At 38.1% G+C, this 14059-nt stretch overlaps 1 protein-coding gene across 2 annotated transcripts in view; it reads left to right on the top strand.

Moving 5' to 3' along the window:
- SMG7 (SMG7 nonsense mediated mRNA decay factor) overlaps nucleotides 1-14059 on the top strand; it is a 63357-nt gene that overhangs the window by 28199 nt on the left and 21099 nt on the right. For both annotated transcript variants that reach the window (XM_087960856.1, XM_087960855.1), the window contains exons 11-13: nucleotides 8248-8318; nucleotides 10396-10456; nucleotides 11221-11340. In XM_087960856.1, coding sequence (XP_087816982.1) covers nucleotides 8248-8318; nucleotides 10396-10456; nucleotides 11221-11340 — 252 coding nt within the window. The remainder of the gene's footprint in view (nucleotides 1-8247; nucleotides 8319-10395; nucleotides 10457-11220; nucleotides 11341-14059) is intronic.

The raw sequence follows: 14059 nt of genomic DNA, 5'->3' as shown, positions 1-14059 counted from the left end.
GAGCACATGCTCTATGTAGATCTACATAGAACATATGCTTTGATTATTCAGTGAATGTTTCCTAATACATGACTCAACAATTATAATATGGACAGCTGGAAGCTATAATTATTTCTAAAGTAACCTCCCCTTTCCTTTGAATAAATATACTTTCTAATTATTTAGTCTGTCAATGCTAAATGTTACAGAAAACTGTATTTGTATAGAAAAATAGCTTCAAACGAAAATAGAGAGATAATGATGGATGGCACTGCTTTTCAAACATGGGTTGGCTGTTTATGCCACTTCAGACACTACATTTAAAGTACAGGGATTTTTATATTTATTATATTATACTATATTAATATTGAATCATTTTTAGTGTTTTTGACTCTTGTTCATTTAGGTTCTAAGCTGGCAGGAATAGCTAACACCCAAGAAGATAGGCTCAAGATCCAGATGGATCTTGACAGACTAGAACACTGGGCCATATCTAACAAAATGAAATTCAATGTAGAGAAAAGTAAAGTCGTACACTTAGGCAAGAAAAACCAAAAGTATACATATAGACTGGGTGAAACCATGCTCAATAGCAGTAACTGTGAGAGGGATCTTGGAGTCTTAGTGGACAACCAGCTAAATATGAGCCAGCAGTGTGCAGCAGCAGCCAAAAAAGCTAATGCAATCCTAAGTTGTATTAACAGAGGGATACAATCAAGATCAAGGGAAGTACTAATACCACTCTATAAAGCCTTAGTAAGATCACACCTAGAGTACTGCATCCAGTTTTGGTCACCACATTATAAAATAAGACATTGAGACTCTACAAAAAGTACAGAGAAGAGCAACCAGGATGATTAGGGGACTGGAGGCTAAAACATACAATGAACAGGTGCAGGAACTGGGCTTGGCTAGTCTAGTAAAGAGAAGGACCAGGGGAGACATGATAGCGGTCTTCCAATATTTGAGGGGCTGCCACAGGGAGGAAGGGGTCAAGCTATTTTCTAAAGCACCTGTAGGCCAGACAAGGAATAATGGATGGAAACTGAACAAGGAGAGATTTAACCTGGAAATAAGGAGAAACTTTCTGACAGAACAATCAACCAATGGAAGAGCTTGCCCTCAGAAGTTGTGGGAGTGTTAGGTATAACATTGATACCAAATATGGTTTGGGTGAATAAATATATAAAACTTAGATATCATGGTTTAAGTGCTTATCACTTTAAGCACAATGCAGCAGGCAATTAGCCGATTAAGGGTGCGGTTAGAAGTTACAATATAAGGAAGCATTAGAAGCTGGAAAGATAACTGTCTCTGACTGTGAACTGGCTGTAACTGTGTGCTACTGTAACTGAGTGCTGCTGCGACTTACTGTGTCTTGCTGCGACTAACTGTGATTACTGACTGTGAGTGCCTGTGACTGAACTGTTATTGTTTGCTACTGTTTGCTGAATATCCAGCGTTTGTTTCTCTGGAGAGTGAAACCGAGGAGGAGAAGATATCTTTATCGGCTGATAAAGATATTGCAAGGACTCTTAACTTGGACTATACTAGTGAGTCTTACTGGATGGAAATACTGTGAATGAATTAATGGACTGAATGACAATGCTTAAACTCTAACTGGATTAAAAACTATTTAAACTACAAACAGTGTTTGTGTTCAGTGTGTGTATACTCTGGGGCCCTTCCGCTCTCCTTTGGCTGCCTGGCTTGACTACTGCTGCAATACTCTGCTAGGGGTTAATCCTCAAACCCTAACATTGGTTATGGGCCCAGCAGCATAGTCTAACTAACCAGGATATAGCAGAGAGAGTTGGTGTGAGTTGCACATTACTGTAAAAAAACAAACTGTTTTAATTAGTTTAAAATAGTCAAAATATCTGAAGAGTAATGGCACAAGTAAATTTGTCACAACTGTCCATGATATCCAGGCTGGATGGAACAAACTATGTTTCATGGTCAATGAAATGTAGTTTACTTCTCACGCAGAGAAGGTTTGTGGGACATTATAGCAAACCCACCAGATGTGAGTAGCTGGGATCCTGCTAATGATGATGATAAAGAAAAGTTACAAGACTTTAAACTGAAGAATGAGCAGGCTTTATGCATCATAGGACTGACTCTCTGTGATCAGCAGCTTGTCCATATTCGTGGAGAAGAAAATGCTGCAAACTGCTGGGAGAACCTCAGGAAGATTTATGTTCGGGACAGTGTAGGAGCACATATAAATCTTACACGGAAGCTTTTTCAACGCATCTTCAGAGGAATGGAGATATGTTAGTTCATTTAAACTGTATGAAGAGCATTTTTCAAGAATTGCGAGAAAAGAGCTTATATTTAATGAACTGCAACAAGTCTACATAATATTATCTTCATTAGATCAAAGCTATGATGACTATGTGACTTCGTTAGAGGTATTGCCAAAAGAAAGCCTCTCATTAACCGAGATTACAGGCAGGCTACTAGAAGAAGCCAGAAGAAGGCGTGAGCGTGACGAGCTGAGAGAAGATAAGAAAGAAGAGAAATTATCTTCAAAGCTTGAAAGAAACCAGCAAAGCAAAGTAAAGCACCGGAAGAAGAGAATTTATCTTCAACGGCATACACAATTAAAAAGTGTTTTAATTGTGGAGGCAGAGGACATTTGGCAAGATTCTGCAAAAAGAGAAAAACCAGAATGTAAAAAGCCAAAGAAAGCATTTGAACTAGCCACGATTAGCAACTCTGATGTGAAGAATAATTTATGGGTGGTTGACAGTGGCGCATCCCACTGCATCACAAGAGATAAGACAAAATTTATAAAAATGTCTACAAGTTCTCAACATATATCACTTGCCAATGGCTGGAACCTGAAAGCGAAAGGTCAAGGTTTTGCACGTTGTCCGTACATAAACCAGGATATAAAAATGTTGTATGTACCGCAACTAAAGTTTAATTTGCTTTCAGTAAGGGTATTAGATAAATTAGGTTATGTAATTACTTTTAAGGATAATAATTGCATAATTGAAAAGATAACAAAAAGGTAACTGCAGCTTTAAATGGAACATTATATGTATTAGATAATAGTAAGAAAGGGGAGGCACAAACTGTATTTAATAATATAAAGCCTCATGATGAATGTATCCATTTATTGCATAGGCGTTTGGGGGCATGTAAATTTTAAAATGCTAAAACGTACAGTTGAGTTATCTGAAGGAATAAGGTTAAAAACTTGTGATAAATATTTGCGTTGTAATGTTTGCTGTGAAGATATCAGGCAAACCATAGGGCATATAGATTTTGGGAGAAAGGCACATCTAAAGTGTTATGTAGTGCTAGTGCCCAATTTCTAGAACATGAAGGATGGGAGAAATTAGAACAGGATGCCAATAAAGATGTAATTATTGAATCCTATAGAAATCCCATTAGTTATCCCTGTAACTTTAAAAATAAAGTAAAGAGACAAATACAGGATGAAATAGTGCCCATAAAGGAAGAAACAGATTCAATAGCTGAACAGGATGAGGAAGATGAACAGGTAGTAGTTCAACAAAGTCCTCCTGTAAGCCCTGTAATTCCCAGAAGAACAACACGTGTATCTAGACCGCCTGATAGGTACCAGGCTAACACAGTGTGCCAGATTAATCAAGTTCCTAATTCTGTAGAAGAAATTAAAAAGTATCCTACTAAAGAAAAAGAAAAATGGTATGCAGCAATGAATAAGGAACTAAATTCATTAAGTGATATGAAGGTGTATGAAAATGCCAAATTACCTGTAGGAAAGAAATCCATTGGCTGCAAATGGATATTTAAGGTAAAAATAGATAAGGATGGTAATTTAATCCATAAGGCAAGGTTAGTAGCCCAAGGTTTTAGGCAGAATGCTAATGACTATGATGAGGTGTTTGCACCTAGTCTTAAGGCAGCAACCTTGAGGGCAGCTTTAGTGTGGGCAGCTAGTAAAAACTATATAGTTAACCATTTAGATGTGGAAACTGCTTACTTGCACGCCCCATTAAAACATACTATTTATATGAAAAACCTGTTGGTATTAAAAGTGAAAATAAGGATAATAATGATTGTTGGTTGTTAAAGAAAAGCCTCTATGGTCTTAAACAATCAGGCTATGAATGGAACCAGTATATTGTAAATGAACTTAACAATATAGGATTTAAAGCTGGTTTAGCCGATCCATGTCTGTTTAAAAGGGAGACAAATGGGAAAGTATCATTATTATTACTATTCACAGATGACATTGCATTGATAACTGAAACTAATGATGAAGCAAATAAAATAATAGCATCATTAGGAAAGAGAATAAAGATCAAGCAATTAGGGGAGATAAAGAAGTATCTCGGTTTGAATATAAAGAAAACACGGAAAGGTTTTAAGATATCTCAGGAAGATAAGATAAGCAAATTGCTAAAAGATTACAAGATGGAGCTTTGTAAGCCGGCTAAGACTCCAATGAGTCAGGAGTTTAGCAACACTGTTGTACAAAGCCCTGAGTTTGATAAGGTGATTTATCAATCTTTAATTGGTAGTTTGAGTTATATTAGTAATTGGTCTAGACCAGATATATCGTACTGCGTGAATCAGTTGGCTAGATTCAATTCTGCACCATGTATAAGACACTGGAATGCAGCTAAGAGGATATTAAGATATCTTAAAAAGACAATGAATTATTCATTGTATTTAGAACCAAAGGGTGATTTAATTTTGAGTGCTTATGCAGATGCTAGCTTTGCATCAGAAAGAGACACTAGAAAGTCGACTTCAGGAACAGCCATAATGCTGGGTAATACATTAATAGGCTGGAAGTCAATAAGACAACAGCATATAAGTTTGTCTACTATGGAGGCAGAATTCTCCTGTTTATCTTTGTTATGTACAGAATTAATAATGTATAAACAAATGTTAATTGATATAGGTATAACTGTAGATTATCCTATAATTATTCATGAAGATAATCAGGCAGCAATTCAAATGGCCACAAATATTGGAGTAAAAACAAGGAGCAAGCATACAGATCTAAGATATCTAAACGTGAGACAATCTGTAAGAAGTAAGATGATTCAGCTAGAGTACTGTATGTCGGAGGACAATTTAGCTGATAATTTTACTAAAGCCCAAGGTGCCAGTAAGCACCAGGAGAGTTGTGAAAATATGGGATTAGATTGTAAGGTATTATATATTTATTTCACCCAAAGGGGAGTATGTTAGGTATAACATTGATACCAAATATGGTTTGGGTGAATAAATATATAAAACTTAGATATCATGGTTTAAGTGCTTATCACTTTAAGCACAATGCAGCAGGCAATTAGCCGATTAAGGGTGCTGTTAGAAGTTACAATATAAGGAAGCATTAGAAGCTGGAAAGATAACTGTCTCTGACTGTGAACTGGCTGTAACTGTGTGCTACTGTAACTGAGTGCTGCTGCGACTTACTGTGTCTTGCTGCGACTAACTGTGATTACTGACTGTGAGTGCCTGTGACTGAACTGTTATTGTTTGCTACTGTTTGCTGAATATCCAGCGTTTGTTTCTCTGGAGAGTGAAACCGGAGGAGGAGAAGATATCTTTATCGGCTGATAAAGATATTGCAAGGACTCTTAACTTGGACTATACTAGTGAGTCTTACTGGATGGAAATACTGTGAATGAATTAATGGACTGAATGACAATGCTTAAACTCTAACTGGATTAAAAACTATTTAAACTACAAACAGTGTTTGTGTTCAGTGTGTGTATACTCTGGGGCCCTTCCGCTCTCCTTTGGCTGCCTGGCTTGACTACTGCTGCAATACTCTGCTAGGGGTTAATCCTCAAACCCTAACAGGGAGCACCATCACTTGAGACTTTAAAGAAGAGATTGGACTGCCATTTGTCAGAAATGGTTTAGGGTCTCCCGCTTGGGCGGCAGGGGGTTGGACTAGATGACCTGCAAGGTCCCTTCCAACTCTGATTATCTGTTATCTGTTATCTGTTCTGTATCTAGTTTGAAGAACTGTGGAGAACTGATCTTGTTTTAGCTCGTATTTATGCAAAAATAATTAAAATTCAAATGAGTTCACAAATGTTTAAGTTTGCATTATCCTATTATTAGACGGCTGCATTATCCTCACGTAAAACGAGTGAATTCCTTGTTGACCCATAAAAAGGTTATTTTAATTTCAAGGTCAAGAACAGTTCTTTGATATCTTATACCTAATCTGCTTCATCACTTTCCTGTTCACAGAAGGAAATTCCTGTACCCAAACCTCTTGATACTGAAACTGCTTTCAGTGCTAATTTAGGTGTAATTTGCAAACAGGCATCTTCAGATATAAAAATTCAATTACCTTCCAGAAGAGTCAGAAAATCTTTCTATTTTAAGATTCTTTGCTACCTTACTTATGAAAGTTGGCAGTAATTGCTGTCAACTCTGTGGGAGTCTGCTTCAGACTAGAAGCAGTTGTATTTCTTTTCAATTTAAGAAAAGTAGCATTTCCCCTACTCCAGATTGTACACATGGGCCTTTTTAGCTTTTTGACAGTGTTTCCACTTAGTGTTACCTTCAAATGCATGGGGTTTTGTTTTTAGAACAGCTGGATAAAACAAGAGGCACAGAGATTTGCATAAGGCATTCCTTGTGTCTAACTGAATCCCTGAGTTTTTCACCAGTCACTCAGTTGCACTGCTCTGAACTCCCTGGTATTTGGATCTTACAGCTTGAATAAAAAAGGATTTTAAATTAGAAGCTGATTGCTTAATGTGAGTTCTTGTTAACAGATATTATATTTATAATATGATAGATATAATATTAATTATACTTATTATATTATAAATTCAACTCAATAGTTCAAGTGTTTTACAATAGAGGAATGTATATAGTCTGGAAATCTGGGAAATCTGGAATCGAAGGATATCAACAGTGTGTGTTAATAGTGCATGTCTGATTGTAAATGGTAAAATAAAAGACATTAGAGCATGTTCTTTTATTTTCCTGTCAGGTAACAAGTTACCCTGTTATTCTTTCTCCTTTCTGGACAGACTTAAAGAGGAAAATGAAATAAGGTTGACAGTTAGGGCATAAGTCACAAATACACTCTTGTGTGACTTTAAAAATGGCCACTTTTTTGTTAAGCCTGGAATAATCCTTTGCCATTAAAAATCTAGATGTACACATGGTTTTTGAATAACTTTTTAAATATATACATCAATTTATGCACTCCCTACTTTCATGGTACACCTGACATTAAATCACATACTTTAAACAAAATCCCATGTAAAATCCCATGTAAACAATTAAGAATATACTTAAAACAAATATATAGCCAACAGCAAAATCTGTCAAAATGGTGGCCCAGCATTGCCCTTATCTATCAAACATTTGCTGGAATAAAATGCCCTTCATAGCCTTCTAGAAACTAATGAGTTGAGGACTCTGTATACTTTGGGGCATATTCTTCTTCAGAATGGAACAGCCACTGTGAAGTTTTACCTTTTTGTTCCATTCTCTTCACTTAACATGGAGTAGGGACTTTCAGCATCCACATTTGAAAAAAAATGCACAAGACTGGCTAAATCCAAGCAAGAGAGAAAATGGAAGCTAAAGCCATGTAAAACTAACCTAGCCATGTTAGATTAGTTAAAGCTAATGGAGAAAATTATGTGAAAAGTAAAAACCTCTCTAGATCATAAATATACTACAGCACTCTGTTCCCACAAGGATGAAGCAAATATTTGTGAGAAGGTTTTGGATTAGACAAGAAGTCAAGAGCTGTGGGTCTGAGCTTTTTAGGTCTGAGTGATTGTGCCCAATAGTGAAAAAGTCAGAGCTTCTATCAGTATTCCTTAGAAACTGACTTAAAAGAGTCTACAGAAAGGAACAACTAAGAAATTTCCCAAAATGGGATAAATAGGCATCCTCCCAATTCTTCATCCATTTGTGTTGTATAGAGGAAAAACCAAGTAGTTACTTCAGGATCGAAATAAAATACGATTGTAAGACATCGTTTTACAGTGGCATTAAGCAATGCCTGTGTATTTGAACCCATAGGATAATGTGTGACTGTGTTATTTAAATGATACTGCAGACATACCAGTTGAAAATTGTACTGACAGACAGCAAGATAATTACTGGAATTTTCAGAAAAGGATCTTGGATAGAAATAGTTTTTATAGATTATATCAGAAGAGATCTGATAAGAAATGGGGCATTTGATGCAGTAAGGGCAAGGTATGTAACGGAAGAGACAATAGTGAGAGTGCAATGTGTTATGTAAGTAAAACTCTTTTTGCTTTGCAGTGTTTGGCCTTGGCTGATTTCTCTTCTAAACAGTTTTCAGCCTCATGAAGAAGACCTCTCCTGCCCTAATGGTAAGAACATTCCCTTATGACATAGTCCAAAGAAGATAAGAGCAGAGTGAAGTCAAGAACAATGTAGTAGGAAGACACTGATGAACTTGTGTATACGTTTAAGTTGAATCAAAACTATTTAGTTCATATTGACTTCATTGATTCTGAGAAGTACCTTCAAGTAGCCATTAAATTATGTAGATTCTATTCTATGCCGTCAGCCTGCATCATTTTATTTGCCCTAACTGCTCTGCGGTGTCACTAATGATACAATTCATTTACAGTTTTATATTTGTCCTTCAATGCTATCATGACTTGTAAAAAATCATATAGATTGCAACAATCAGTCAAATGATTGGTAAGTGCAGACCACAAGAAGCGGTCCAAATAAGACAAAAGGAAAAAAAAAAAGGTCAAAATCAGCAGATGAAAATAAATGATAATAGGAATATTCAGAGATGTGACAAATATAGAATTTCTCAGAATGGTTACTGAAGCTGAAGAATATTCTGTGCAATCTTAATTATGAATTTCCTTATTAATTTTGCTTTCAGGAATAATTGCATCTGTTCTCTTTTGGATTAAAATTTTAATACATTCTAACTACAAGTGGTTTTCAATTTATTACCATTTCCATTCAAAATTAAAATGGCCTTGGGATAGGTGCTGTACAGGCACCATATAATGTCAGTTTGGCTCTTGGCAACTGGTCGCCTTTACGACCGACTGTAGCCTCCTGCAGGCACATGATTGTAATTTGCAACATTCGGAAGAATGGTTTTGCTTAACAATTTCATGATTTGCTTTAACTGCTATGGTGATTCATTTAATGATCGCTGCAAAAAATGTTTTTAAAAATGGGCCCTGTTCCTTGACTTAGAACCACACCAACTTATGACTGAATTTCCGGTTCGAATTGTAGTTGTATTCTATAACCACAATTAGGACAGGAATATCTAGTGATAAGTTATTGAGGTGTAAAGGTCAAGGTGATATAACTGCTTCGGTTAGCAAGAGCACTCCCCATTGTCATCATTAAGCAAATTCCACCAGTTGTTAGCCAAGGGCCTGCCCTAAGCTATGCCATTCCAGGCTTGGTCCCTCCCAGCCCAGAGCAGTGAGAGACTGTTTCCTCATCAATTCCCCCTTCCTTACTATCACCTGTCCCATCTCTGCTCTTTTGCCAGTGTTGCACCCTGGCTGGCGAGGTGGCAAATAACCCTTCATGACTCTGGGACTGCTTGCCCTGTATGAAGCCCTTGAAGCTCATCAAAAATCCCCAGGAAGCCTCACTAGCATAGTGTGCAGCCTCAGTGTGGCACAAAGCCAGAACTGTCCTGGGAACTGTCCTCCAGCTGTCCATGGAAGCCCTAAAAGCATGGCACCGCAGTTGAGTAGCACCACACGAAGCCTCAGCCCAGTTGCAGGGTGCAAATCCAGCAGTGCAAGGCAAAACCTTAGTCACCCCATGAAGCTCCATCTGCCACAGCCCAGCCACATTCACTGCCCTGCACTCCTAGGACCTAGGTTGCCCTCAACATGGTCAACTATTCCAGTTGACCTTCATCTAGCTGCTATGTGGTGTGGCCATCCTGGCCTTGGCAAGGCAGCTGCTAACCTCCTGAGGCCATCTTGCCCAGGTCTTTTGATGAATCTTCTGTGTGCAATCTGGGAAAAATGTTTTACATAGTCATCATTGCCTCACAAGGGCCATGCTAGGCATGTTTGGTCAGACCGGGAGCAAGAAGTTGGCAGTCAATTAAGGCCACAGGAACCTCAGAGTACAAGGTGTCTAAAAGGCACATATAAGGGGGAAATAAATAAAGGGAGAGTGGAAACATCGCTGCAGCCGTAAGTGTAGGCAGATGTCAAGTGCCCAAATTTGGATCATGAGAGCACTGCAATGTCTAACTTCAGGGACAAGTCATAAATCCATTCAGTACTGTTGTAACTTCACATGGTCGCTGAATGTATGAATTTAGATTGAGGACTACCTGTAACTTAAAAAGTACTTGATATTTATTGGATCAGATCCTTGCTTACTAATGAGAAGTAGACTTGAATAAAGATGTGCATATTCCTTTGTTTCATTCACCAGCCACCCCTCTTCCAGAAGAGTTTGAGCTGCAGGGATTCTTAGCTTTGAGACCCTCATTCAGGTGAGTGATTATTATAGATAAATGATACTCATCTGTGTTATTCAAACAGCATTAATATCCACTGTTTTCTAAGCTCTTTGTAGTTATTGCTACGCTACAAAATTGTGTACATCTTCATTATTTTGTGTAATACATTATTACAGAATCATTGGGATTAAAATTCCAATTCTGGTTTCCTTAAATTTCAGTTTAATTTTTGCGTATTTAAAGTTTAATATCTTTGGAAACCTCTAGGGAAAGTGGTGTGAGAGGGGGGAAAAGGATAACCTATTCTTGTTTTTCACTGAAAAGGATTTCTGCTCTTTAACCTAATAGATCTTTTGGTCTAATACTATACAAGATAACTGTTACTGCTATAAATTAATTTCCCTAGGTAAATCCAGGGGGCGGGGAAGCTTAGCAGATCTGAGCCTGTAAACATATCCACAGTACTTTTCTATTCTGAAATTGATTCTGCTATTATTTGCTTTTATATTTGAAAGTTAAGGTGGAAAATTAATTGAAGACAATTGCAGCAAGAATAATAAAGCTTGATACAAAATACATAAACATTGTGCAAGTATTTATCTGAAACAGAATAGTAAAACTTCCTTAAAATGGGACTCTTTCTTTCTCTGCCACCTGCAAATTCTGTGTAATTGCTTTCTCATTTAAAGGGAAACTTTAGATAACTAATCAGACCTCTACATGTTAGACAAACATGTACTCCTCTTATTCCTGATTCATAATCTGAACATCCCATTTTTATTTTTGTCAACGATCAGGAACTTGGATTTTTCTAAAGGCCATCAGGGAATTACTGGAGACAAAGAAGGGCAGCATCGCCGTATACGGCAACAACGCTTGATTTTCACAGGAAAATGGATCGCTGACAATCAGCCAAGGTATTTCTATAACTGCTAGTATCATCCTATACCTTTCACCCATGATGGTTCTCTTTGCCACTCCGTTTTGTTGTTTCATGTTTATAATGACAGATATTAAAACTCAAAACAAGGGTATAACTGTGGACACTAATAATTTAATTTAACACTAACACAAGGCAGCAATACGGGAATGGTAGATAGACACTTAAAATGTGCATAATAAGTATGGCTTTTTTCAGGGCTTAGAGAGCTTGTTAGGAACTTAAAGCCATATTTTAGTTTGATATAAAAGGTAGTCAGTCCTGGTTTAATTGGCCCCTAATTCCCATAATAACGACCAACAACTTCATTCCTAATCAAAGCAATGTCTCATAACTGCCCCACAGTAGTTTTGGCAGTTCCTTTGGCTATGAATCCTGCTTGGTCATTACATAAGGACCCAATCTGATCCGAGCTGTTCCTGGCAGTGTCCCTCCCATTCCTGAGCCTTGGTCCTTCCAAGGTAGGGAACTATTTCAGTCCCGTCCCCCCCAATCCACCTATCTCCCTCTCATCTCTGCCCTTTTGGCCACCTACTACCCACTGCGACTTCCGTCTACCATGCACCACTGACAGCTAGGATAGTCCTGACTGCATGCTCCTCCTGGCTGGGACAATCTTTAGTATGAAGGATCAAGAAAAAAGGATCAGTGAGACAATCCACAGTGTGAAGGCTCATTCTCAGTGGCAAGGGCATGCAGCAAGGCACACATTTTCCTGTGTGCATAACCTGCAGCACTTGTTTGCCTGCCCCTGCTTCCTGGCACCTGCTGCCCCCAATTAACCTTTATTTTGGCTCCCTCTTTTCTACTGGGAACACTATCCTGGCCACGCAGGAAAGTACTATGGGAAGGTGGATATGTGCCGCTACCCTGCTGACTAAGCCAATCTTTCATGCTACACCTTGCCATACACCACTTCCAGCCAGGGTGATCCTTAGAGCAAAGGATCAATGGGTAAAGGATTACTTCAGGACAATCTGCAACACAAAGGATTATCTTGGTCTGCAGGGGAACATGGCACAATTTGGTGCAGGACAGGCAAGGTCATTCTGGCCAGACCAGAATTCTTTTCCACCACGATCTGAGAACGACAGGACTTAAAATCCTACACATAACTGCTTTAAGAATGATATATTGTGGTTCATTGGGGAGAAACCCACATTTAAAATCCTTCAGACATGAATCTGGCTGGGTAAACATGAGCAGACCACTTTCTTTCTTATTGTAATCTAATCCTTCCAAGATTCATGAGAATAAATTGTGTGTGTGTGTGTGTGTGTGTGAGAGAGAGAGAGAGAGAGAGAGAGAGAGAGAGAGAGAGAGAGAGAGAAGAGGAGGAGGAGAAGAAGAAGAAGAAGAAGAAGAAGAAGAAGAAGAAGAAGAAGAAGAAGAAGAAGAAGAAGAAGAAGAAGAAGAAGAAGGAAGGAAGGAAGGAAAGAAAGAAAGAAAGAAAGAAAGAAAGAAAGAAAGAAAGAAAGAAAGAAAGAAAGAAAGAAAGAAAGAAAGAAAGAAAGAAAGAAAGAAAGAAAGAAAGAAAGAAAGAAAGAAGAAAGAAAGAATCAGCAGCAGCCCAGTGACAGCCCAGTGAATTGAGCTTTGCAGTGGAAGTCTGTATAACTTTAAAAGAAACTGCCAGCCTTTTGCTTGGACATGCACCCACTTTTTTTTTTTTTAAAGAAGCAGATAACCACAGTTGTAATTTGAGAACTAGTTGCAACTCCATTTTTTCAGCACTGTTATAACTTTGAACAATTGCAGGACAAATGGATGTTAAGTGCAGGCTACTTGTAGCAACATAATTTGTAAGGCTACACACCTCTTCAGATTCAGTGGTAGAAAAGTGTTTCAGCATGGGGGGGGGCAAATAAATGCTTCACCTGGAACCCTAGAAAAAGGAAAAGCTGCTTTAAGAAGTTGCAGACAGGCACCACGTTTCCATCTCCTATACGTCAAAGCATCTTTTTCACCCTTGAATTTGAAACACTGCTTAGCCCTAATAGACTGGTTAGACAGATTGAAATAAATAAGTTGTCTTTTGGTAAATCTGATCTCTGATCTAGTTTGATTGCAGTTTTGTAATAACTCAGGCTTCCAGCCAGACCACTTCACAGCTTTAAACAGGAACTGCTGCAGACTGAATAGGAATCTTGTGTGCTCAAAGCATATGAAGCAATATAGTGGGGTTTGCTCCGGATCTCTTTATATTAAAAATGTTTTCCTGCAGTGTTTCAATTACCTCAGCATGTCAAAGTTATGTTGCATGCAATGCATGGGGCCAGAGCTAGGAATAAGTATGACTGCCCGTTCTCTGTCCCCTTTCTTCCTTTTACTTTCTGAAGCTCTTTTTTTTCGAAATAGCAGAAAGAGAGATTTTTCTAGAGATCTGAGCTGATCCCTTGCATAGGCCTTTTGAAATTGGATTGGAGATCTTGAGTATCGAAAGCTGCAGGTAGTCGTTCCCTACCTAGATTAATCTACTGGAGTTGGGGGGAGGGGGGAATGAAGTCCTTGCAGAGGGAGAATGAAAAACAATTGCTTTAGTAAATGCATGGTTATTACTTGCATTTTACTACTCATTATCTCTGTAATCAAATTCTCAAATGTTAATCCCAGATTTTAGTCAACGTCACTTAAAGGATGGTGGTATTCTTCATTCTTAGTGAGATATTATGGCAAAGGGGGCTTTACTGTCAGTT

The sequence above is a fragment of the Notechis scutatus genome, chromosome 3 (genome assembly GCF_049901735.1).
Source record: "Notechis scutatus isolate UNSWTSFEM ecotype Mainland chromosome 3, rNotScu1.2, whole genome shotgun sequence".
Lineage (NCBI taxonomy): Eukaryota > Metazoa > Chordata > Lepidosauria > Squamata > Elapidae > Notechis > Notechis scutatus.
Note: the sequence above shows the minus strand (reverse complement) of the source record. Positions and strands in the feature narration are given on the sequence as shown.